At 43.8% G+C, this 22500-nt stretch overlaps 3 protein-coding genes across 3 annotated transcripts in view; all 3 read right to left on the bottom strand.

Annotated features, from left to right (window-relative positions):
* Positions 1-7152, bottom strand: part of slc16a10 (solute carrier family 16 member 10) — a 23096-nt gene extending 15944 nt beyond the window's left edge. Inside the window, exon 1 of the mRNA XM_058391940.1 lies at positions 6553-7152. Coding sequence (XP_058247923.1) covers positions 6553-6955 — 403 coding nt within the window. The 5' untranslated portion in view covers positions 6956-7152. The remainder of the gene's footprint in view (positions 1-6552) is intronic.
* A 2025-nt stretch (positions 7153-9177) lies between these two features.
* On the bottom strand, positions 9178-12385 carry rpf2 (ribosome production factor 2 homolog). The gene is made up of 10 exons (XM_058391946.1): positions 12259-12385; positions 11881-12013; positions 11108-11145; positions 10982-11021; positions 10797-10878; positions 10507-10583; positions 10288-10387; positions 10088-10190; positions 9847-9991; positions 9178-9587 (listed from the first exon to the last, which is right to left on the bottom strand). The coding sequence occupies exons 1-10, from the start codon at positions 12279-12281 to the stop codon at positions 9402-9404; spliced, it is 927 nt and encodes a 308-aa protein (XP_058247929.1). The 5' UTR covers positions 12282-12385; the 3' UTR covers positions 9178-9401.
* Positions 12386-14127: 1742 nt separating this feature from the next.
* LOC131354367 (uncharacterized) overlaps positions 14128-22500 on the bottom strand; it is a 15013-nt gene continuing 6640 nt past the window's right edge. The window contains exons 7-20 of the mRNA XM_058391928.1: positions 21993-22153; positions 21773-21919; positions 21155-21257; positions 20827-20952; positions 20440-20622; positions 19287-19537; positions 16790-19214; positions 16287-16409; positions 16079-16207; positions 15798-15990; positions 15584-15708; positions 15209-15399; positions 14989-15122; positions 14128-14826 (exon numbers count right to left, since the gene is read on the bottom strand). Of these exons, the coding sequence (XP_058247911.1) occupies positions 14594-14826; positions 14989-15122; positions 15209-15399; positions 15584-15708; positions 15798-15990; positions 16079-16207; positions 16287-16409; positions 16790-19214; positions 19287-19537; positions 20440-20622; positions 20827-20952; positions 21155-21257; positions 21773-21919; positions 21993-22153 (4524 nt within the window). The 3' untranslated portion in view covers positions 14128-14593. The remainder of the gene's footprint in view (positions 14827-14988; positions 15123-15208; positions 15400-15583; positions 15709-15797; positions 15991-16078; positions 16208-16286; positions 16410-16789; positions 19215-19286; positions 19538-20439; positions 20623-20826; positions 20953-21154; positions 21258-21772; positions 21920-21992; positions 22154-22500) is intronic.

A 22500-nucleotide genomic window follows, 5' to 3' on the forward strand; every position in this document is an offset into this window, starting at 1 on the left:
AGATAGATAGATAGATAGATAGATAGATAGATAGATAGATAGATAGATAGATAGATAGATAGACAAACAACAGACTGATAGATAGATAGATAGATAGATAGATAGATAGATAGATAGATAGATAGATAGATAGATAGATAGATAGACAGACAGACAGACAGACACATACAGACAGACAGACAGACAGATAGATAGATAGATAGATAGATAGATAGATAGATAGATAGATAGATAGATAGATAGATAGACAGACACATACAGACAGACAGATAGATAGATAGATAGATAGATAGATAGATAGATAGATAGATAGATAGATAGATAGATAGATAGACAGACAACAGACTGATAGATAGATAGATAGATAGATAGATAGATAGATAGATAGATAGATAGATAGATAGATAGATAGATAGATAGATAGATAGATAGATACTTCCAGCAGTTGAAGCTCCATTTTGGAGCAGTCTCACTCTAGGCCTCACTCACTGAAGACCTGACTGCAGACCCCTGGAGATCAGGGTCTGCAGAGCAAAGATAGAGGGATAGAGCTGAGACACTGAGTAAGGAGGAGGAGGAGGAGGAGAGGCTGCAGTAGTGATGTAATGATCTGGTGTTTAGATGATTTTGTGAGAAATTAATCAGTACAGAAGTTTAACTCAGAGTCCTGCTGCTGAGGAAGGATGGAGCACAGTGTTGTGAAAGCAGAAGTAAACCTCTGGGAGATCATCAGGAACAGAACATGAAAGAACACCAGATTTTCACACCTGACTGCACCAACAGCTGGCTCCATTCCACACCAAACATATGCAGACACACACACTTGATTTTTGGTGTGTGTGTGTGTGTGTATTTATTAACAAGCGATAGAAAATTCCAGAAATGTCCCGCACTGGTGTTCCGGTCTCCTCAGGGCAGAAGGTAGAGTGCTCTGACTCTGATCTGCTGACTCACTGCAGTGCTAATGCAGACGAGGCCATTACAGTGAGCAGAGTGGGAGGAACACATCCTCACTGTGTGTGTGTGTGTGTGTGTGGAAGGAGGCTGTTGTAACTGAGACCATCCAGGTGAGAGAATCAAGTTACTGTAGCGCCACATGGTTTCATGGATTTATACAGAGACACAATACTAAAACACCACAATACTCTCTCTCTATACTCACAATACTCTCTCTATACTCACAATACTCTCTCTATACTCACAATACTCTCTCTCTATACTCACAATACTCTCTCTATACTCACAATACTCTCTCTATACTCACAATACTCTCTCTCTATACTCACAATACTCTCTCTCTATACTCACAATACTCTCTCTATACTCACAATACTCTCTCTATACTCACAATACTCTCTCTATACTCACAATACTCTCTCTATACTCACAATACTCTGTCTATACTCACAATACTCTCTCTATACTCACAATACTCTCTCTATACTCACAATACTCTCTCTATACTCACAATACTCTCTCTATACCCACAATACTCTCTCTATACTCACAATACTCTCTCTATACTCACAATACTCTCTCTATACTCACAATACTCTCTCTATACTCACAATACTCTCTCTATACTCACAATACTCTCTCTATACTCACAATACTCTCTCTCTATACTCACAATACTCTCTCTATACTCACAATACTCTCTCTATACTCACAATACTCTCTCTATACTCACAATACTCTCTCTATACTCACAATACTCTCTCTATACTCACAATACTCTCTCTATACTCACAATACTCTCTCTATACTCACAATACTCTCTCTCTATACTCACAATACTCTCTCTATACTCACAATACTCTCTCTATACTCACAATACTCTCTCTCTATACTCACAATACTCTCTCTATACTCACAATACTCTCTCTATACTCACAATACTCTCTCTCTATACTCACAATACTCTCTCTCTATACTCACAATACTCTCTCTATACTCACAATACTCTCTCTATACTCACAATACTCTCTCTATACTCACAATACTCTCTCTATACTCACAATACTCTCTCTATACTCACAATACTCTCTCTATACTCACAATACTCTGTCTATACTCACAATACTCTCTCTATACTCACAATACTCTCTCTCTCTATACTCACAATACTCTCTCTATACTCACAATACTCTCTCTCTATACTCACAATACTCTCTCTATACTCACAATACTCTCTCTCTATACTCACAATACTCTCTCTATACTCACAATACTCTCTCTATACTCACAATACTCTCTCTCTATACTCACAATACTCTCTCTCTATACTCACAATACTCTCTCTATACTCACAATACTCTCTCTATACTCACAATACTCTCTCTATACTCACAATACTCTCTCTATACTCACAATACTCTCTCTATACTCACAATACTCTGTCTATACTCACAATACTCTCTCTATACTCACAATACTCTCTCTCTATACTCACAATACTCTCTCTCTATACTCACAATACTCTCTCTATACTCACAATACTCTGTCTATACTCACAATACTCTCTCTATACTCACAATACTCTCTCTATACTCACAATACTCTCTCTATACTCACAATACTCTCTCTCTCTATACTCACAATACTCTCTCTCTCTATACTCACAATACTCTCTCTATACTCACAATACTCTCTCTATACTCACAATACTCTCTCTCTCTATACTCACAATACTCTCTCTATACTCACAATACTCTCTCTCTCTATACTCACAATACTCTCTCTATACTCACAATACTCTCTCTCTATACTCACAATACTCTCTCTCTATACTCACAATACTCTCTCTATACTCACAATACTCTCTCTATACTCACAATACTCTCTCTCTATACTCACAATACTCTCTCTATACTCACAATACTCTCTCTATACTCACAATACTCTCTCTCTATACTCACAATACTCTCTCTATACTCACAATACTCTCTCTCTATACTCACAATACTCTCTCTCTATACTCACAATACTCTCTCTATACTCACAATACTCTCTCTATACTCACAATACTCTCTCTATACTCACAATACTCTCTCTCTCTATACTCACAATACTCTTTCTATACTCACAATACTCTCTCTATACTCACAATACTCTCTCTCTCTATACTCACAATACTCTCTCTCTATACTCACAATACTCTCTCTCTATACTCACAATACTCTCTCTCTATACTCACAATACTCTCTCTATACTCACAATACTCTCTCTATACTCACAATACTCTCTCTCTCTATACTCACAATACTCTCTCTCTATACTCACAATACTCTCTCTCTCTATACTCACAATACTCTTTCTATACTCACAATACTCTCTCTATACTCACAATACTCTCTCTATACTCAATACTCTCTCTCTCTATACTCACAATACTCTCTCTATACTCACAATACTCTCTCTATACTCACAATACTCTCTCTCTCTATACTCACAATACTCTCTCTATACTCACAATACTCTCTCTATACTCACAATACTCTCTCTCTCTATACTCACAATACTCTCTCTCTATACTCACAATACTCTCTCTCTCTATACTCAACATTATGGGATATGTAGGAGCATGTATGCTGTCTACACAAACAGACCAGCTGAATTCACCTCAGTTTATTTGGGCACACATGAGAACTGTTACAGTTGTTCCACCCCCTTTAGGCGTAAGTCTGATTGGTTTCTTCTAGTGACCTCACAAAACATGTGGCCAGTATTACGCTGTCTCTTCCTACTGAACATGGGGTGATATGTGTGCGTGCGAGCGTGTGTGTGCGTGTGTGTGTGTGTATATGTGTGTGTGTGTGTATCTCCCACCATTCAGTGACCTTCACCTGAACGGGAACTTCTAAGATCAAACACAGTGTTAATGAATAACTCAACATCTGTGATGCTGCAGGCCACATGTCTATGTTCTCCTCCCGTGTTTAAAACACGTCAGTTAACCTGTAAATAATGGCTTTATTTTTGTGTCTCAGGATGAAGAAACTGCCGGAAAACATCACGGAGGCCCTTGTGCATGCATGTCGAGAAAGGAAACCTGGTTTTGATTATGTAAACAAGATACAGTGACATGCGGCCTTGACAACAGCATGGTTTTCCTGTGGAAAATGGCTACACACACACACACACACACACACTGTTGAAAGTATATTAAAACAGTTTAGATTTCCCTAAATCTGCCTCCTTTTATTTGGTCCCCAAATTGACCCTTACATTTACCCCTTTCCTGTCTCCATACACTAAATCTAAAAGTTTACACACTCTTAAAGACATCATTTTTCTCACTGTGGAAATATATAGAACAGGGGAAGGGTATAAAAGAATTAGATGTACAGTGAAGCCTCTCATCTCAAGCGAAGCATCACAGTGACCGTTCATATCATTAATTATGCTAATTAATAATTAGGGTCGTGGTGGCTCAAGTGGTTAAGGTTCTAGGTCATTGACCAGAAGATTGGGGGTTCGCACCGCCAAGTTGCCACTGTTGGGCCCTTGAGCAAAGCCCTTAACCCTCTCTGCTCAAGGGGCACTGTATCATGGCTGACCCTGTGCTCTGACCCAAACCTCCAAGGATGGAATATGTGAAGAAAGAATTTCACTGTGCTGTATGTGACAAATAAAGGCTATTTCTAATGCACAAAGCAAGTACCTTTTTTTCCCCCAAATCTACCCTCACACTGTGTAATGAGTTAGCTCTGCCCAAATCTGCCCCCTCAGTACCGCCATGTATTGCTCCTAACACCTAAATCAACCTTTTCTAGGCTTCTACCTCAAACATACATTCCCTTTCTGTCTCAAAATGTACCCCCCCCCAATCTGCCCCCCTGCTGTGAGATTAGCCTGTGCTGCCTCATTAATCCCCTCTCTGAGTCTTTTCAGCCCCAAATAAACGTTGCTTCCGACTCAATTACACGGGATTTACACCTCACTGAGAGATTGAACACAAAGCCGGCGCTCTGCTGGAGCTCGCACCTGACCATCAGCCCTCATAAAGTGCTCACCAATCTTTTATCTCCTTGAAGGGCAAAGTTCACACAGGTCAGAGATCACGCTTCCGAAGTGTGTGTGTGTGTGTGTGTGTGAGAGAGAGAGAGAGAGAGAGAGAGAGAGAGAGAGAGAGAGAAAAGGATAAGCTAAAGTCAGTTTTGCTAATTTGAGCGCCTCCTTCCTCGTCACAGCTCAGAGATAGACTTCGGATGAAGATTGAATTACTCTGTGTGTGTGTGTGTGTGTGTGTGTGTGTGTGTGTGTGAGTGAAGACAGCTGGACAGACCAGTCACTGATGCAATCTTCACTTCACATTACTTTCGAATACCTTATCATGACTTGCACAGTGTGTGTGTGTGTGTGTGTGTGTGAACTCGGCACATACCGACACATGATTAAAAGCTTGAATTTGTACAAGAATGTAAACACACCTACTGAGTGTGTGTGTGTGTCAGCAGGTTTTATCATATGGACATTTTCCTCTTTCTTTGCCAACATAACGCATGACGACACCTTCGACACACACACACACATCCGAACAGTGTGTTTAAGCCTAGTGACGGGAGTTAACGTGTGTGTGTGTGTGAATCTTAAACACTAATGCATGAGCAATAAATCAGATTAATCTTGTTTATCTGATCTCTGAACTCTCTACAGTGACACACTGATATCTGATGGAACCATGTGAGAATATCGTAAGCCCCGCCCACAAATATGAAGAGGTAAGATATGCAAATTTCTACTTTGGTGTACAAAAAAAAAATTAGCTCCGGGTTTGAGGATGAGATTGATGGAAATCTCTCACGACCTGATTATAATAAACAGCTATGTTATGTTATTACATGTTATTAACATGTAATAGAAGATGTAACAGTTTATAACGCCGCTGTTCACTACACTGTCCTTCTACCAGACTATTCCGGTGTAATAAACGCGTTATAAACAAACTGCTTCAGACGGACAGATTCACTTCTGATTAAAACCTCTCTCTCTCTTTCTTTCTGTTTCCACACCACCACCCACGGGCTCGGTGACGTCACTTCCGCTTTAAAAGTCCACAGGTAGATATGTTGACAAACTAAAGAAAGACAATGATCAGTGGAGTGAACTTTAACACGGATATTGATTTTTAAAACAAATGTCACAAGTAAAGATTGTAGGCTGTATTCATGAGGATGGATGGATGAAAAAAAAGCTGATGAAAGAAGAAAGAAAGCTCTCGTGGAGAGAAGTGTGCTGAGCACGCGCCACACGCGCGAGCCCTTCTCCGAACAGCACAGCGTTTTTTCCCTGCTGCTTCACTGCTTAAAATCACGTTATAACAGCCGATTCAACATGTAAAAACAGCTTAATAAACGGGAAAGTAGCGCGTGTACGTGATTATAACGGGTGTGTCTCGGCTGGCGCACGCGCGTGCGGCCGGCCGGCCATCTGGCGCGAACTTTGTTCCACGCGCGCTCGAGCTCCTCCGAGCATGTGTTTAACGTGACACACATGTTTAAAGCACTTTATTATCAAACAGGACGTTTCCGGTGTATAGTGAGGTAGTACCTGTCCTGAAGCGCAGGTCCTCGTCGTTCTCGGAGCCGAACTCCTTGAGCAGGGACACGAATAAGATCCCGAAAGCGTTTTGGATCCCGAAAACCGACCCGTTACACCACATGGAGGCGAGCATGACCACCCAGCCCCAGCCGCCTTCAGGGTATTCAGTCTCGGGCTGTTTCTCCATCATGGCCCGCTCACTCTCTCCGTCTCCTGCCTTCTTCTCCTCCTCCTCGGTTAGGAGCTTCTCCTCATAGTTCACCTCAGACTTCTCCTCATGGTTCACCTCAGACTTCTCCTCATGGTTCTCCTCAGACTTCTCCTCATGGTTCGCCTCAGGCTTCTCAGCCGGTACCGTGGGCTCGGTTTCCTCAGGTTCGTGGTTCTCCTTTACGGGATTGTCCTCTGTCATACTGAAGATCTTCTTTAGTTCTTCTTTCTCAAGGGCTGACACACACTTCCTACAGCAGAGCTCAGGATTTAATGAAGTGATGAAATGTGCTGATTTAAGGACTTGTTATCGTAGACATGCTGCTTTATTCAGGGATTTATCGTGATGAAGCCGCTCTCTGTCATCACCGCTGCTCCACACTGACACGCCGCGAGCCTGCGGTACAGTTTAAATAGATACACGGTGGGGTGGGTGGGCGTGGTCACGTTTGCATATTCATAAACGTCACGTTGTGATTGGACAGCGCGCATCTTCCCTCTCTATAGGATATAATAATAACAGGTATTATACAATCCCATATAATCAAACCATTGCAGTAAGAAACAGCCACGTGCGTTCATATAAATAAATAAATATAAAAAACTACTCTCTGTACATCTGATACCATGACTATTATGTTTAATCATGTTAAGAATGACATCATATGCTCATGAAGCTTCACAGGCGTGATAGTGAGGTATCTGAGGTAGGTAGGTTTAAAGTAAAGCTTAAAAAATGTTCAATGATATGTATTTTTATTCAGAAGACAAATGCAGCTGTGGTTCTAACCCACAGGCACTCAGGTGTGTGTAAATGTCCTCTTGTCGTTTTTGGCAGGATGGAGTGTACAAGTTGCTGGTTCAGCAGATGTTCCAGAGGTGAACAAAAGTGACGTTCACACAGGTATCACACACTAATACACTGCAACAACAACAACATGTTGAGACCCCATCTCACCCTACAGCAGTATTGTTTCCTGTGATTATCAAACCGACGGCATGCGGAGGAAAAAACAAAAGCCACAGATAAGTATTCCGGGTGTCTGCTCTGCTCTGATACACACTGAGGCTTAACTCATTCATGTGTTTTCCTCCTCTGATACAGGCTCTGGTGCAGATCTGACCATGTGGCTAATGAGGATAAAAGAACATTTTTTTTCAACGTTCAACACTCAACCCGAAGAACCTCGTCCTCCAACTTACTGACCCCAAATGGTTAGGTTAGGTCCCTATACCTCCTCCATCCATAACACTGCAGCACTGGTGTCCCACAAGGCTGTATGCCCAAGAACTAATCACAGGCTTCTGAAGGCACACCAAGGATCACACACCACTTCACATTCACATCAGTGGAGTCTGAATGGAAAGGGTCCCAGCCTTCAGATTCCTGGGTATGAACATTGCTGAGGATCTTTCCTGGACCACAGAGTCACAAAAGCACAGCAGTGACCCTACATTTTAAGGATCCTTAAGAAAAACCTTCTATCGCTGCTCTAACTGGTACACCAGAGTCTCTGAGATGGATAAGAAAGCCCTCCAGAGGGAGATCAACTTGCCACACAAATACACCGGCCTCTCTCTGCTGTTCTTAAAGGAACCGTACACAGCATCCTAAAGTACCCTTCTCACCCTGGACATCACTTATTTCATCTGCTGCCCCGAATCAGGTCCATCACTTCACCAACCAATAGAACAGCGTCTACCCCAGTATCATACAGTACAGGAGCTAAATTCCGCCAGGCTTGTGAACACACACACACACACACAGAAGCATGGCAACAATCTGATCCATTTTTACACACAAAACTTCTAAAGTATATATTCTCTGTAAACACTATATTGCCAAAAGTCTTTGGACACCCCTCATGGAGTTGTTTTGCAGGGGTTGGGCTCGGCCCCTTAGTTCCAGTGAAAGGTAATGCTTCAGCTTCATACCAAGACGTTTTGGACAATTTCATGCTTTTTGTGGGAACAGTTTGGGGATGACCCCTTCCTGTTCCAACATGACTGCACACCAGTGACCAAATCAAGGTCCATAAAGACATGGATGAGTGAGTTTGGTGTGGAGGAACTTGACTGGCCTGCACAGAGTCCTGACCTCAACCCCATAGAACACCTTTGAGAGTGGAGACTGTGAGCCAGACCTTCTCGTCCAACATCAGTGCCTGACCTCACAAATGTGCTTCTAGACTGCAGGACAGTCAAGTTCCTCCACAACTTTTGGCAATATAGTGTATCTCAGTATGTGTATGTTTATTTTTATTAATATTATGTACTCAGTATAGAGACAATAAAAGAATCTTAAAGATAAAACTAAGACTTGTGAGTATGTTGAACTACTGAGTGCTCATGTGAACCAAACTGTTTCATTCTTCTGCCATCTAGTGGTGAAAATAATGAAATGCAGGACAGAGCAGAACAGTGGACATTAAACTCATCGGTTTAATTGCTGCCGTCAAAGAGCGAGGTGCGGATCACCAGAACCCAATAAACACCACCAATCACTGCAAAACGTGTCCAACATGTCGTACAGATGTGCTCCAGAGGTGATGTGTGGAGTCAGCTTCGACTCTACACATCAGAGAAGCTTTTATTTAAAAAAAACAAACAAACAAAAGTTAATGTCCTTTATCGTCATAGAAACGCCTTTATTCTTGAGCTTTGGATTTCTTGGGTGATGTCGTCTCTCCGGTCTCCGCGGCGACGTCTCCTTTCCTCTTCCTCAGTCCCTTCATCTTCCTCGTCTGCAGTTTGCTGAGGTCCTGTTTCTGCATGTGCAGGCGGCCGTATTTGGTACCGAAGGCGTCGTGGGAGACGTTCTTCTTCTTCTTGGGCTGCAAAAGAACAAATAAATAAATGATACAGGATTAATGACTCAGATAATAACGGGATACAGGCTTAAAGTTTCGTCTTAGTTCTTCCTTCTAAGTTTGATGTCTATCACGACACACGCAGATTAAACAAAACAGTGTCAGATGGGGCGGAGCTTACAGGTGTGAGCAAGAACATGTTCAACTCCTACACCTGTGTGTGTGTGTGTGTGTGTGTGATCAGAGTGTGTCACAGTCTCTCACATGTGTTCAGTCCACTCACCTTGACTCCTTTAGGTTGTCTGAGTGCTGTCCTGTACAGGTCATCTGAAGCCAGGTGAGTCCTCCTCACCACCAGGTCTATGGATGGACCAATCTCCTCCAACTCGATCCTCGGCGTCCGACAGCCCGACTTCTTCAACAGCACCCTGACACACACACACACACACAGAGAAGAATAAAGATACATCTAATACATCCTCGGTCTCAGTGTAGGGGGCGTGGCCTGTCACATGATAACACACCTATAGCTGCGCAAGTAAACTCTCCCCTCGAGAGCGGTGAAGTGGAGAACGTGATCCAGACCGGCGAGACGCACAGCTGAAACGGACGGACCTCGGAAAAAATCTACAGAAACGCAGAGGGTTCCGTTTTCATTCAGGGTTACCCGTGTGTGTGTGTGTGTGTGTGAGTGTGTGTGAGTGTGAGAGAGAGAGAGATATACCTGTTAGGACACTCCTGAGGCGTATGTACTCTTTATCCGTCTCAAACAGTTCACCTGCAAACACCAACATGGGTTTCGTCCCCTCTGCACACTTACTGTTCTGTACCCCACACACACAGTACATCCTGTTCAGTATACAGTTTTATCTGCAGTGTAACACACAATGGAACTCACAGACATTCAAGGCAGCGTCACTCTGTGTGTGTGTGTAAAACTCACCTTGACCTCTTTGAGCGATGTGAACTTCTCAATGCCGAGCTCGAACATGTCCAACACGTGGAAATCAAACAATCGACCTGCACAACACACACACGTGAATGAATGAGGGCGGAGCTTAAAGCCACAAACCAATCAGATGAACATGATCACATGACATCACCACATCGGTTCCCAGTGCACTACTGCAGAAGGATGCACACGTCCTGTAGGTTACAAGCCAAGTGCAGTACCTAGGGTACGAAATCCTTCTCCCCTACACCCTACACAGTGCACTAGTCTGGGCTCCGTACCGAATATCAGGTTATTGGGCCGTTTCTTGTTGTGAGAGCCGAAGAGGAACAGCGAGCAGTCGGACTTCTTGGAGAAGAATTCCTGTCGGGAAAGAGGGCGTGGTTAAGGGGCGTGTAAGCAATCACATGACCGTGTAGCAGTGTGTTTATGGAGGAGAAGCTACTCCTTAACTATAAAGACTCACCAGTGACGTGGAGTCTTCAAACGGCCTCATGATGTTCTTCCTACACACACACACACAGGTTTACACACTGAAACACGTCGACATAAAGCAGTAAAGCTCTGGTGTGATGTGTAACATAAGACTCACTTCTTATACAGAACGGCGTTGGGTTTCTTTAACGCGTACTGAAAATACAACACACACGTCAGGTCAGATCAGAAAGAGTCATGTGCACTATCTAGTGCACTCCGCTCCACACAGGAGGTCTATCTAGTGCACTAGATGTATGTTTCTATTCCACTCCCTACGGTCAATACAGGTGCACTACATAATGGAGTAAATTACTTACTAGGTTCGTGCACCCTATCTAGTGCACTAACAGGATCACTATTATTCTTATAAAACACTATACATCCACTATAACAGGACCCAGAGCTCCCTATACATGTGCCCTACTTAGTGCACTCCACTCCACACAGGAAGCCTAGTTGTTAGTGCACTAACAGAATCTCTATTTACAACAGTGCACCCTATCTAGTGCACTACACAGGGCGTAAAAGAAAGTTTCTGCCCCCTACCTAGTGTAAAACACCATACCCCCACTATAACAAGACCCAGAGCTCCCTATACACGTGCCCTACATAGTGCACTATATAGAATCGCTACTTTGTACCATATCTAGTGCAGTATTAGAATCACTACTGTTCTTTGGACCCTACCTAGTACACTAGATAGAATTGCTACTTCTAGCAAACATCTAGTGCACTACACCGGGTGTAAAAGAAAGTTTTTGCCCCCTACCCAGTGTAAAACACACCATACCCCCACTGAGAGGACCCAGAGCTCCCTATGCCCTACCTAGTGCACACAGGGGGTCTAATGTGAATGTAGTGCACTAGACTGAGTGCTCAGGCTCTTACGATGTCTTTGAGGGCCTGGGTGACGCTCTGGCTCGTGTTCCCTCCCTTCATGATCATGGTGTTCTTGCAGTTCTCCGTCGCTTTGGGTTCTCTGTTCTGCAGGAAACGCTTGGAGCGCTTCGTCTTCGGCTTCCTGTGGAGGGAAAAACAACAAAACACCCCATAAAGATAAAGGAGATTCACTCCTCCTCCTCTTCAACAACTTTCTCTCTCTCTCTGTCTCTCTCTCTCATCTTCATCAACTGCTTGAGTTCCATTAGCTTTAGCCTTTAGCTACAACTGGTCACACGACACCGTGTTTTAAACCCCTCACTGCGCAAATCAGAGCGACAGACAAACAACCAACAACAAATAAATAAATAAATGAGAGAGACTCACACCACACTGCCGGACTGCGTCATTTTGTACACCTTTACACGACCACAGCTCAACACACGTGGACCTGCTCGCCCTGGGGAAAAACCGGAAACAACACCAACACATGGGCAAGGGCGACAAAATAAAAGCCCTGTTCACACGGGATACTTTTACTATGTAGATAGATAGATAGACACTTTATTCATCCCAAAGGGAAATGTAGAAGCTGTGTGTCATTTAATTCATTTTAATCCCAGTATATATGGTATTTTATTTTTTCTTCCAGCCTAAAAATAAAGACCCTCATTAAAGTGCTCACGCTTTCCTCTTTTTTTCCTCTCTCGAATCGCACCGAAACCAAATGTTTAAAAACTTTAGGCAATAATCAGGCTTTTATTGTGCACCGACTGAATAATACTAGGTGTAGAAGTCACATCCCTTCCCCCGTCTTTTCATGCAGTGTTTATTTACTAACACGAATATTTTCTAGAATAATATTCCCAGATATACAAGTAAGCTGCGATGCCCCTGTTCCTCCAGCAGAGGGCTCCATTATACCACTCTCGGTCCAAACACTCGGCTGTGTCCAAAATTCATGATTAGTTTTAGGGTTCTGTCCTAAATACACAGTGCAGACGTTTAAGGGTTAATACGACTTGTGTATATTACCCATAATGCACCGAGGGGGTGGTTAGAGTCATACACGTCAGTACTCGATCCGTATGGGAAACACGGTTTGTACTGCGCATGCGCGGCCTTGCTGCCATAATACTACTACATAATATAACGGTATAATGTGTTGTTGGCAGCAGTCTCGCGCATGCGCGGAACAAAACCCGCGTTTCCACTCCGGATCGAGTGTGTAAGAAAATAGTTAGCATTCAGTGCTAATCTTGCTCGTATGCTAACTTTGTTTGTTGCAAAGATAAACACCGTTAATCAGAGGTTCTGCAGACTACAGAGTTCTGATTGGTTCATTAATTCTCTCTATATAATTAAGACTGTAACACACACACACACACACACACACGAGACACAAAATCTATTCAGGATTGAAATATTTATTATTTAAAAACACAGATATAAAAACACACAGTGATGCCAGGTTAGGATTTGGGAAGAACGTGAACATTTGTAGTGGAGACTGAGCTGACTAGCTAGGCTTAAACCTCTGCTCTGACCTCTGACCTTTTTGAATTCCATCACACTAAATCCCAGTGAACATTTACACACAACAGTGAAAATAAGCACACAAATTAAAAAAACACCAAAACCACTTCAGCAGACCAGAGGAGACCGGATCAGGGCAGCAGGGATGTGCTAATCTAAACCAAAGAGCAAAATATCTGAGTCACGCTAGCTAAGCAGCTAGTTCAAGATCATCCATCAGAATGGAAAAATGAGGATAAAATGATCCAAAAGCTGACAACTGCAACATACAGAGCATCATGTGACCAGCACACAGCTTTACCAAAAAACACAACAAATCCAGTTTGTATTTATCTGTACAGCAACCACAATCTCACACAGACGAGTAAATATAAGACACCAAGACAAAATTTCACGTCAAACGATGAGTAAAATGTTTCACATGATCAGGTTGATCTGTTGTGCAGCTCAGCTCATCTTCATCTCATCTCCAGCTCATCCTCAGTGCAGTCATCACCCAAATCCACATTTAAAGCACCATAACATGTAAACGTTTACAGCTTTACCTGACATTCACAGAAATATACTTCATCTCTCAACAACCGTCATTACTTACTATAAAATATATATATTTATATATTTAACGAACGTTAACATTTATTGTGGAACGCCAACATACAAAGAAAAAAAAAATTATAATATATATATATATATATATATATATATATATATATATATATATATATATATATATAAAAAAATCACTTTAGAAGAATTTTTCCTCGCCTTCATTTCCACCCAAATTTGGCACCATGATCAACTGATCATTCAGCAACAATGCTCAATTCCTGAAGATGTGGGGTGTAAACACCTCAGAGGAACTTCCCGAAGAGAACCGTAAAGTTCGTCCAGAAAGGGAGCTCAGGAACATCCTGAAGAAGGTCTACACTCTACACAGCCGGCTGGAGGAACCTGCTCCCAGCATGACGGTGGACCTCACAGACTCCCCCTCCAGACTCGTCTGGAGAGGAAAGTAAAACCCTTCAGGAAAAAGCTGACCTCTTTACAGGTTTCTCACAGTGAGGGAGTGAGATGTCTCCATCCAGAAGACCATCTGAAGCAAAATTCCTCACATTTAAAACAACCAGCGTCTGAACCACTTCAGAACGCTTTTCTAAAAGCTCTGAAGCGGTTCCTGTAGATCGGTTTAGAAACACTTCCTGAAGACGATCTGGGGTCCGAATTCCTCGTACTCCTCCTGGCTGATCCAGGCTGAGGAGAAGGATGGCATGTTGGCAAGTACAGCTCCTCCTCTCCACACGGAGAAATCTCGATCTGGAGAACTCGTGACCTTTACCCTTTCACCCAAACCTACAGGGGCCAAACCGCTGATCTCATGCTGCAGACGTTCAGGAAGTCCAGCCAGCAGCGTGTTACCACCTTCAGAGACACGTAGACAGATGGCACTGAGACGATGTCTCCATTTGAGACAGAATCTATCTCAGGACATTCTAACTTCTGATCAAAAATTTTATTTATTACATTTTTATAAATACATGAGCAGGAATAGATTTTTAAGCACTTCAGAAGTTTTTCTTGTACCTGAAAGGACAATATTTCCCACCAGATCCCTGCGCAGGTCAACGTCCGACCGAAGAACAGATCTGAAAATGCTCTCGTGCATCCCATAATAATCCTGACCGATCAGCTCTGGCCTGAACAGGATCTCCGGCGCTCTGAACATTTCAAATAAACAAGTAAACAAACACCTGCAACCTCAACACTATAATCAAGTGCTTTATCTCACACACTGAGCACTTACCTAAACCGTTCCATCGTCAAGGAGATGACATGTCCGTCAGGTAGAGTGTAATGCATCTGAGCGCCGGCTCTGCCTCCTCCACCAAGCTCCGCCTCATAGTTTAGAGCTACGAAGCAGCATTTTTCCTTAATCTCACGCACAATCTCCATCTCAGCAGACGTCCGCATGCACACACCCTGCTCCATCAACAGCTGAGACACACACACACACACACACCAAATCAAATGGTACAGCTAGCATTAGCAGAATTTGGGTCATTAACGTTGTGGTCACCTCATGGAATTGTGACCACCGGTAGTACTATAGTGATAAGCAAGGTAAAGGACACAAAGCAACAGTCACTAATCAGCGATGGGAAGGAGGCAGGGTTCGTACCTGTTTAAGGTGCAGTGTGATGTCATTTCCTGCTAGATTAAAACGCTGAACAGCATGAGGTAGACAGTAACCATCAAACACAGGGACGCTGTGACTCACACCATCTCCAGAGTCAAACACCAAGCCTACACACAAAAAACATGTTAGTGTCTTCAAGTTTCTAAACAGCACCATCACTCCAGGTGTGTGTGTGTGTGTGTGTGTGTGTGTGTACCGGTGGTCCGGCCAGTTGCGTACAGCGCCAGTACCGGCTGCAGTGCCATGTATGCAAGTGGAACATTAAAGGACTCAAACATGAGCTGGATAGAATGCTGGCGGTTCTCACGTACGCTCACTACTCCCTCAGTCAGCAATACAGGGTGATCCTCACTACACACCCGCAACTGCTCAAATGCATGACTCCAGATCTACACACACACAAAGAAAAAAAAAACATCTGTAAGACCTGGTGTTTTAGGTTTACTAGCAGAATTCTGCTTCTTGCTAAAAACTCACCATCTCCATCTGATCCCAGTCGGACACAACACCGTTCCTCATTGGGTAATGAAGTGTTAACACGCCCCTCATGTGCTGGGCGTCATGTCCCACATACACATCACGCTCCACACTGCCGCTCATCACCTCCTACACGGTCAACAGATTCTTAAAACTATACATTTTAAGATAGAAGTACATTCCATTTCAGCAGGCTGAATGACATTACCATGTACTTGGGACGACCAACAGCGGTGGGGAAGATGGTGGTGGGCAGATCCTGGTCAGCAAATCCAGCTTTCACCAAACTGGACCCGGTGTCCAACACCACAGGGGTCTGAAAATCACTCATCTACAACACCACCACACAGCAGAAACGCAACACTGAGCGTGAACAACAATCGCTCACAAGACCCTGAAGATGACCTGGAGACATGTACGTCCTAACATATGGAGGTGGAAAGAACCTCATTTAAATTACTTACTTAAGGTTAGTTGTTCCTTAGCTGAGCCTGGTTAATGCTAATTAGTGGGTTAGTTTCTTTACTCTAACTCCTAAATCCAAATCTAACAAATCTAAGCATGTTTACTGATGTTGCCGTAGCAACCCACAGTGTGTATGTAATAGACCCACATAAAGAAGATGGGATCTACCACATGTTCTGCCCCGGCTCTCATCCTCCAGAACTATAAATACTGAGCAGATCATAAAAGTAGACCATGGATTCAAACCTCTCTAGTGCAGATGTGAAGTTGCAGAACCGGAGATCTGCAGACGTGTCTCGTTACAGCGCTGTCAACAAGATGTACTCGAACTTTCACCTCATTGTTCTCCGTTGCCCCACAAGTTTCGGATGTTTCGAGCAGAGGTGATTGATTCCTGGAGACCAGACTTTCACACCATGTCTCTGGTTTCTGATCTTCAGGTTCTTCAGGCACATTCTCTACACCAACTCTGAGATCCAGAGTGTGAAGGTTGTTATTGTTGGTATTGTGGTGTTTGAGCTCCACTGATGATGTTCTACATGGAATCTTGCACTCTACTGGTATTGAATCAACAGACGATGCTGAAGATGTGGAAACAGCAGTCTGATTTACAGCATCGGATGCATTTTCTTCAAAATCTGTGCTTATCCATATTTTCAGTTTAGAACTTTGAGGAAGGGGTGATGGACCACCAGGATCGAATGCAGTAGATGATACTACCTCTGACATTAAAGTTTCCTCCTTGAGATCTGTGTTACACCGTTCAGTTGATTCCAAGATTTCTGAAGGTTCCAAGTACTTTTCTTCTTTGCTATCGTGAGGATCTAACAGTGTTTTTGATTCTCCAATATCAGGACCTTCAGCATTAGAAAGATTTAGGACTGAAGATACCAAGTCTGTCATTTTTGTCTCAATATCACATCTGAGAACATCACCTGCTATGACAGAAGGTACAGCAACTAATAAGGATGATGCAGGAGAATCAATATTCTGCTGATCCTCAAAATTTAAACTAATGTTCATGGAGTCAGTAGATGAAGAATCTGCAGTTACATTCAAACATTTGGAATCGATTGATGCTTCTGGATATGAACCTTCGTAGTGAACATGATGACCTGCTATGTCTGAAGGTTGCTGATTGGTGGGTTTCTCTAAACATGGCTGTCCATGATTGAAGACTTGTGCTGAACTTTTGCAGCTCATCAGGAGAGCTTCATCATCCTCCCTCAACACTGAACCTTTTCCCATTACGGAACACCTTACAATTTTACGACCCTTGCTCAGACACTTTGGCTTGCTTTTCTTCATCTCCATGCTCAGGTTTCTCTCCATCTCTTCCACTTCCTTTTTCTCTTGTTCCAGTTTCTCAAGAAACCTCTTCCGGTTCTCACTGAGGCTCGGGGAAATCATTGTTTCCTTCGATTCGGATGAACGCAGCTCACTGATTTTCAGGTTCTCCTCAACAATCTTTTCCTCCAAGGCCTTCAGATTTTCGATCTCCTTCAAAAGCTCTGATCTATCAGGACCTCCGTTTCCTGTTTCAAGAAGAAAGAGTGGGTCAGAGCCTGCTTCTGATGGAGGTGTAGCAACACCACTTGGATGTTTCTGAGAAAAGACATCATCCGTTCCAAAATTAAGGGAGATGAGATCATCCTCCAATCCAATCACACCTGCTTCAGCCAAGTCACTGGAGGTCATCTGTGTAAATTCGCAAGCTTTGCTCCATGAAGGCCACAATCTGTATGGACTGTCTGCTTCCAGTAGAACATCCAAGATCTCCTCTTGAGCAAGAACACTTTCCTCTTCTTGCAGGATTCCAGCTGTTCGGCTCAGCATTTCCTCCACAGCTCTGAGCTCTTGCTGCTCTTTTATTTCCCACTCAAAATCGGGCTCGCCAAGTAACACGCTATCCGATTCATGCAGATCATACGAGTCCCACAGGAGCGTGGGCATGGCCTCTGATGTTTCAGCTCCATCTGTAATTGTACTCGAGAGGACGTTGCCGATGGGGCTCCACTCTGTACTCTGATTCTGAAGATCACACATACTTGTATCTGTAGTCTGTGTTAACTGATCACAGCTCCTAGTCTCCCTTTGCTGGGTGGGAGAGATGATCACAGTGTAGCAGTTCTCCAGATCATCTACAGGAAGACTCAGCCAGGGGTTTTTGGGAAGCGTGGCTGAACGTTTCACAGTGATCTCAAAGTTTACAGTGTCTCCACTTACATTTGGAATGATGTGGATACTTGGGGCTCTAAGAGACTTCTCCTCCACAAGACCCTCAGATGAGCTGGAAGCATTCTTCTCATTAACATGGAGAAGAGGAGATTTTGATCTGGGTGCCTCATCCTGGCATGTCTTTCCACCTCCTGTTTCAAGGTGACCACTTCCTGCTCCATCAAACCCAGAATCAAAGGAGCTGAGGGATGGTGGCTTTGTTCCAGACTGATAATTTGCACCATGATGTCTTGTCAAAACATTGGCATTTACAGGAAAGAAGTCAGAATCTCTATAGACATTCTGATCACACATGTTTCTCTGAGTATGGAAGTCAGAGGGTGAATCCACGGTCTTCCCCTTTAGATACTCATACTGCCACTGCATGGCCATCTGGAGGTCAGAAAATTTCACAGAACCGGGAGAGATCAACAACTTGCGCAAAGTTGAACACCTGCAAAACAAAACAAAGTTTTAAACAGAATGTACAACAGCCTTCCACATCTTACTTGCTCAAAAGGGTCACCTCTTTGTAAGCTGCTTTCCTGCATTCTCCAGGTGTGCATCAGGTACGAGATTAGCCAGCTGTGCCAGCTGCTTTAGCTCACCCACATCAGGAGGAGGATGCAACCTGAGAAAGTCCTCGATCACAGAGAAGACTTTGGTCTGCTTGTGTGAGAGGAGTTTTTCCTCCTTGTCATATTTGTTGGGGCAAGTTCTCCACAGCAAATCCTGTAGGAAGCGCTCACACACTGCCACACTGTACCACCGCTGGATCTGAGGACAAATGCAGACATTAATGCAACACATGGTAGATTGTGACTGAGAAGCTACTTCAGGTTGTTTCTACATTCATCCAGCCATCTCTCTATTCTATCCATCATCCTCTCTCACATTGTTCAACTGCACTTGCGTGTCTAGCTCTTCTATACATTGTACATCCATTCATGACCACTTCCATTCATGCCCATCCTTTCCTTCAATTACCCAACCCTGACCATCACTCCAGTCTACCCCGCTGCTTCTACCATTCCTACCACCTTCTAACTCACTTCAATCCCAATTCCCTGCCATCAACCACCCCAACCACCCTTACCTCCTGCCTACCACATGCGCTCCGGCTCCAGGCCCACCACTCTCTGATGTCCACCTGCCAGCCCTGTTTCTCTGGTCCCTTCCCTACTGTATTTCCACCTCCCACCAACCTTCTGCCCTTGATCCCTGTTCCCCACCATGCCTCCAGTCCCAGGCACCAACCCCTGCTTCCCACCATCTTCCCATTCCTAATCCCTGCCTCCCACAATCCCTACTCTGGTCTCCACCTTCCACCAACCTTCTGCCCATGATCCCTGTTCTCTACCATCCCTCCTTCTCCAGTCCCTCCAGTCTCAGACAAACCCCTGCTTCCCACATTCTTCCCATCCTTAATCTGCGCCTCTCACAATCCCAGCCCTGATCATCCCATCTGCAATCTCAACATCTCTCTCCTTTCCCAGTCCCAGCTCACCACTAGCCTACCTTCACTAATCCCCACCTCCACTCTTTAGTGCATGTCTCTTGACCTTCTTAACAGAAGCCTAGCCTAATGATGACCTCATGTTTGGACTTGATTGTACACACACACACACACACACACACACACACACAAGCAACACAAACAAACAATAAATAAAATGTACTTTATGGTAGCACTGATGGAAGGTGCAGATGCTGTTCAGGTTCCTGTTCTGAACCTCCATGACTGCTCTGAGCTGGTTTGTCCGTCTCTCCAGATCATTTATCCACTCGTATCCTTCCTGATTCTGTCTGACCACAGTCTCCGGTACAGTGTTTAACACATCCTCAGCACGACGCACCAGCATCTAACACACACAGCACACAAGAGGGAGAGATGACCAACTTTAATGATCTCTTCCAGACATTTGTGTCTCTCCCTTTCCATTCCTCCCGCCAAACCCAGTCTCTCCATTTGATGATTTAAGGTTTCATCATCATCATCATCATCATCATCATCTCACAGGAACATCACATTAATCCAAGCATGTAGAAGTCCTCCTCTTATTTACCACAGCATGTGTGTACACAGATGTGTTGAACTCCAGCTGTAGAGTTTCAGCAGTGTTGGAATCTCGGAGTGCCTCAGGTGTGTATGACTGCATCTTCTGCACAAGGCACTCCATCTCACACACAACCTGAGACAGACACACACACGACTGATGAACTACAGACTTATTGTTGTTCAACTTCTGCTTCACACAATACTCCATCTTTCTTCTAGACAAATCTAAATAAGAGGAATACAAAGTTCTGTTTTTCAAACACAAAAAGTTTCTTTCAGTAACTGGACATGATGACCAGCAGGTTACACAGAGCTACACTTCTGAAGTGTGTGACCTGGTCTGCGTCTCTCTGAAGCTGGAGGACCTGGAGTCGGAGGAGAGCGCTGGAGAAAACACGTCTCCACAGCAACTCCACTTTCTCCACTGCTGCTTTGATTCTATACACACACACACACACACACACAGAGAGAGAAGAAAAGGACAAAGTGGGGGGGGGTAGAGGGGAGAGGAAGCAAGAAAGACAGAGGGAAAGAGAGAGAAAAGAGGGAGAAAGTGAAAGTGAGAGAGAGAGAGAGAAGAAAATGAGAAAGAAAGAGAGAAGAGAGAGAGGGAAAAAGAAAGAGAGGGGGAGGAAGCAAGAAAGACCGAGGGAAAGAGAGAGAGAGAGTGCAGAGTTTAACTCACATTCAGAAATGAGACACTCCTATCTGTGTCACTCGTGAATATTGCACAGCTTTCACTGGCGACATTAGCATATCAATACACTGTGTGTGGGCAGGAAATGAGCTCCAACACACACGTAATTGAACAATAGTCTCAGACAGCCTGCATGTGTGACCGAGGCGCTGTACCGTTATTAGTCTTTTGTATTGAGCTACACAGACATTACACAAAACCAGTACTCTGTGTGGTGTGTGTGTGTGTGTGTGTGTGTGTGTGTGTGTGTGTGTACCTGTCATAGTTCTGCAGCATCTCCAAAGCAGTGTGTGTGAACAGCACAGTTCCCACCATGGCCTGGTAACACGGATCCCTCTCAGGATAACGGAACTTCTCCAGCACACACTCACACCTCCTAAACAAGGCGTCCAGACCCAGATCTCTACACACACACGGTTCATCATAAATGTTAACTTCTAAACCTGCACAGCAGAAGTAGTGTAAGGTGATGTTACCTGCGAAGATGCTGGAGTCGCGCCTGATTGGTGGAACAGAAAACAGCTAGAGGTTCATACTCGGTAGGAACGGAGAGTTTAGAGAAGTCCTGAAGAGCGCTGATACACACCGGCAACTTCCTGACCACAGCCACAAACTCCTGAACAAAACTGTCCATCTCCTACACACACGTTACAACAAATGACCTGAGAATGTTATAAAAATTAAATGAAAGGACTTCAGTGATTAACATTCAAACACAACCGGGTGTGTGTGTGTCTTTCAGTTGCTAATGAGCATGAGGTCACTGCAGAGTGTGAGAGCTTCTCCACGGTAACGCCACACACCACGAGGCTACATTAATCTCATTTATCAGACTGGAGGGGAAGAGAGATGAAAGTTCAGGATGACGCACGAACATCATGCTGTATTACAGAGAGCACACACACACAATCACGCACACAGTCACACACTTGCAAACACTCTTGATTACTTTACAGAAGACCAGTCACCTCCTGACCAAACAGA

This window comes from Hemibagrus wyckioides, linkage group LG06 (assembly GCF_019097595.1).
Source record: "Hemibagrus wyckioides isolate EC202008001 linkage group LG06, SWU_Hwy_1.0, whole genome shotgun sequence".
Lineage (NCBI taxonomy): Eukaryota > Metazoa > Chordata > Actinopteri > Siluriformes > Bagridae > Hemibagrus > Hemibagrus wyckioides.

Bases quoted from the DNA above. Each gene is read 5' to 3' on its own strand.
- rpf2 (XM_058391946.1), bottom strand. From the start codon at position 12,281: ATGACGCAGTCCGGCAGTGTGGT. The intron at 12,014-12,258 runs GTGAGTCTCTCT...TTCCCTCCACAG, and splicing joins ACGCAGTCCGGCAGTGTGGT to GAAGCCGAAGACGAAGCGCT. The intron at 10,584-10,796 runs GTACGGAGCCCA...TGTGTTGTGCAG, and splicing joins GCCCAATAACCTGATATTCG to GTCGATTGTTTGATTTCCAC.